General features: G+C 58.4%; 1 protein-coding gene across 2 annotated transcripts in view; it reads right to left on the reverse strand.

The window, feature by feature from the left end:
• LOC121662244 (maestro heat-like repeat-containing protein family member 1) overlaps nucleotides 1-2370 on the reverse strand; it is a 16367-nt gene that overhangs the window by 842 nt on the left and 13155 nt on the right. Inside the window, exons 11-12 of one of the 2 annotated variants that reach the window (XR_006015243.1) lie at nucleotides 2002-2067; nucleotides 1226-1512 (exon numbers count right to left, since the gene is read on the reverse strand). Coding sequence is in view for 1 of the 2 variants with exons in the window: in XM_042023183.1 (XP_041879117.1) it covers nucleotides 2002-2067 (66 nt within the window). In the remaining variant the exon portion in view is untranslated. The remainder of the gene's footprint in view (nucleotides 1-1225; nucleotides 1513-2001; nucleotides 2068-2370) is intronic. The other variant, XM_042023183.1, reaches the window with a different exon arrangement.

Below are 2370 nucleotides of genomic sequence, written 5' to 3' on the forward strand. Positions count from 1 at the left end.
GGATCAGGGTCAGGATTGGGATCGGGATCGGGATCAGGGTCAGGATCAGGATCAGGGTCAGGATCAGGATCAGGATCAGGGTCAGGATTGGGATCGGGATCGGGATCAGGGTCAGGATCAGGATCAGGGTCAGGATTGGGATCGGGATCAGGATCAGAATCAGGATCAGGATCAGGATCGGGATCAGGGTCAGGATTGGGATCGGGATCAGGATCAGAATCAGAATCAGGATCAGGATCAGGATTGGGATCACGATCAGGATCAGGATCAGGATTGGGATCCCCCATCCCAGGATACATCCATGGAAACTCCAGGAATTCCCAGGGATTCCCACCGTATTCCCATCGCATTCCCACTTTATTCCTGCTGCATTCCCACTATTCCCATCCTATTCCCACCATATTCCCACTCCCGCTGGATTCCCATTGGATTCCTGCTGGATTCCCACTGAATTCCCACTGCATTCCCCCTGGATTCATTCCCGGCTCCCGGGAGCCGCTCCAGGCGTTGGGAATGCGGGGGGGGGGGACCTTTGGCCAGGATGATCCCATGGGATCCACTCCCCATCCAGGCCCGGATTCCCGGGATCAAAGGGGCCCCATCCCAGTGTTCCAGGAGCTTCCCAATCCCCAAAACTTCCATCCCGAGCTTTTCATTTCAGTTTTTTGGGATCATCCCACGCCTTCGCTGCTAATTTCAATTTGTTTGGGATCATCCGGAACATCCTGTGGTTTTCATCTCTTTGGGATCATCCCGAGCCTTTCATTTAAATCCCATTTCATTTCAATTGTCGCTCTTCCCATCCCAAAAAAAATCCCGGGACAAACAGGGAGGAAGCAGGAGCCAAGCCGGGAACATCCCTCGGATCATCCCGGATTTTCCTCCTTTTTCACCCCCCTGTTCTCCCACCGGAACCTTTCCCGGTCAATCCCCAAATCCTGGGTGACCACGGCAATAAAATCCTCAATCCGCAAAAAATTCCCCCGGATCTGGCAAATCCGGCCCGACTGGGATTCCTGGGATGGGGGGACTGGGAAGCTCCTGGGAGCACTGGGATGGGGCCCCTTTGATCCCGGGAATCCGGGGCTGGATTGGGAGTGAATCCCATGGGATTCTCCCGGCCAAACCTCCCCCCATCCCCCCATTCCCGACGCCTGGAGCTGCTCCCGGGAGCCGGGACCGCTTCCAGGTCTTTTTTCCAAGCTTTTTCCAGTAGCTTGTTTACCCCGGCCTCCGCATCCCTCGGGATTTTCCCTCATTCCTGGGGCATCCCGGGGCCGCTCCGGGGGAATCACAGCCCCCCCGGATCCCGCTGAATCCCAAGGATTCCTGAGCCAGGCGAATTCCGGCTGCCCGTGGCTCCGAGCGGCCCCGTGCTCCTGGAAGGGTCTCGGAGCCAACGGAAAGAGACTTTTTCCCTTTTTTAGAGTTTTTGCGGCTCCCTTGGAAGGCTCGGGAAGTTTCCGGGCTCGGATCCATCGGATGAGGTCAGCGGTGACAGGGAAAAAATCCCTGAAATCCAGGAAAGTGACTTCACCCCGCTCCCGGCTCCGGTGGATCCGAGGGGAGGGCGGTGAGGGCCCTTCCCGGGAGTTTCGGATCCCTCTGGACATCGCGGGGGCTCCCAGACCCCGGAATTCCGACCCCGGGGTAGGATCTGCCCGGATCCCCACGGAGAGCGGCTGTCCCGGGAATTCCCCCCATGGAATGACCCCGGTGCTGTCCCCACGCCGATCCCAAAATCCCGACATCCCAAATCCGCACATTCCAGGCTCATCCCGGCCACGTCTCCCCGGGATTTTTTGGGATTTTTTTTTAATTTGGGGTTTTTTTTGGGGGGGGGGAAGGGGGGATATTCCCAGTGCTCCCAGAGCTCCGGAGTTTCCGGAGGGAGCAGGATCCCCTTGGAGCGTCGTCCCTCTGGGAAACCCCAATCCCTGAGATCCCCATCCCGCGGGATCGGGCTCCGGATCCGTCGGGAATTCGGGAACTCCCACTCACCGGAGATGAGCTGGTCCAGGTCCACCTGCTGGCCCTGCTCTTCGTCCACGTGGAGCACCAGGAATCCTGAGGGAATTTTGGGATCAGGGACTGGGATGGAGCCCCCCGGGAGCCCCACAGGGAAGCGGGGAGGTTGGAAAAGCCCTCGGAATTCCGTGTCCCCAACACCACATCCACAGGGAGGGGAAATCCCGCTGGGAATGGCAGCTCCAGCCCTCGGCCAGCGTTTTCCGGGGGAGAATTCCCTAAAAACTCCAAAATGACCCAAAAAACCCCATCCAAAACCACCCCCAAAATCGACCAGAATCAACCCAAAATTCCCCTGGAGCCCACCAGGAGCGACGTCACCCCTCGGTGCCAAAGGCCACC

The sequence above is a fragment of the Corvus kubaryi genome, unplaced genomic scaffold, assembly GCF_017639235.1.
Source record: "Corvus kubaryi isolate FWS band 111438036 unplaced genomic scaffold, C.kubaryi_AGA036_p1.0 37240, whole genome shotgun sequence".
NCBI classification, from domain to species: domain Eukaryota; kingdom Metazoa; phylum Chordata; class Aves; order Passeriformes; family Corvidae; genus Corvus; species Corvus kubaryi.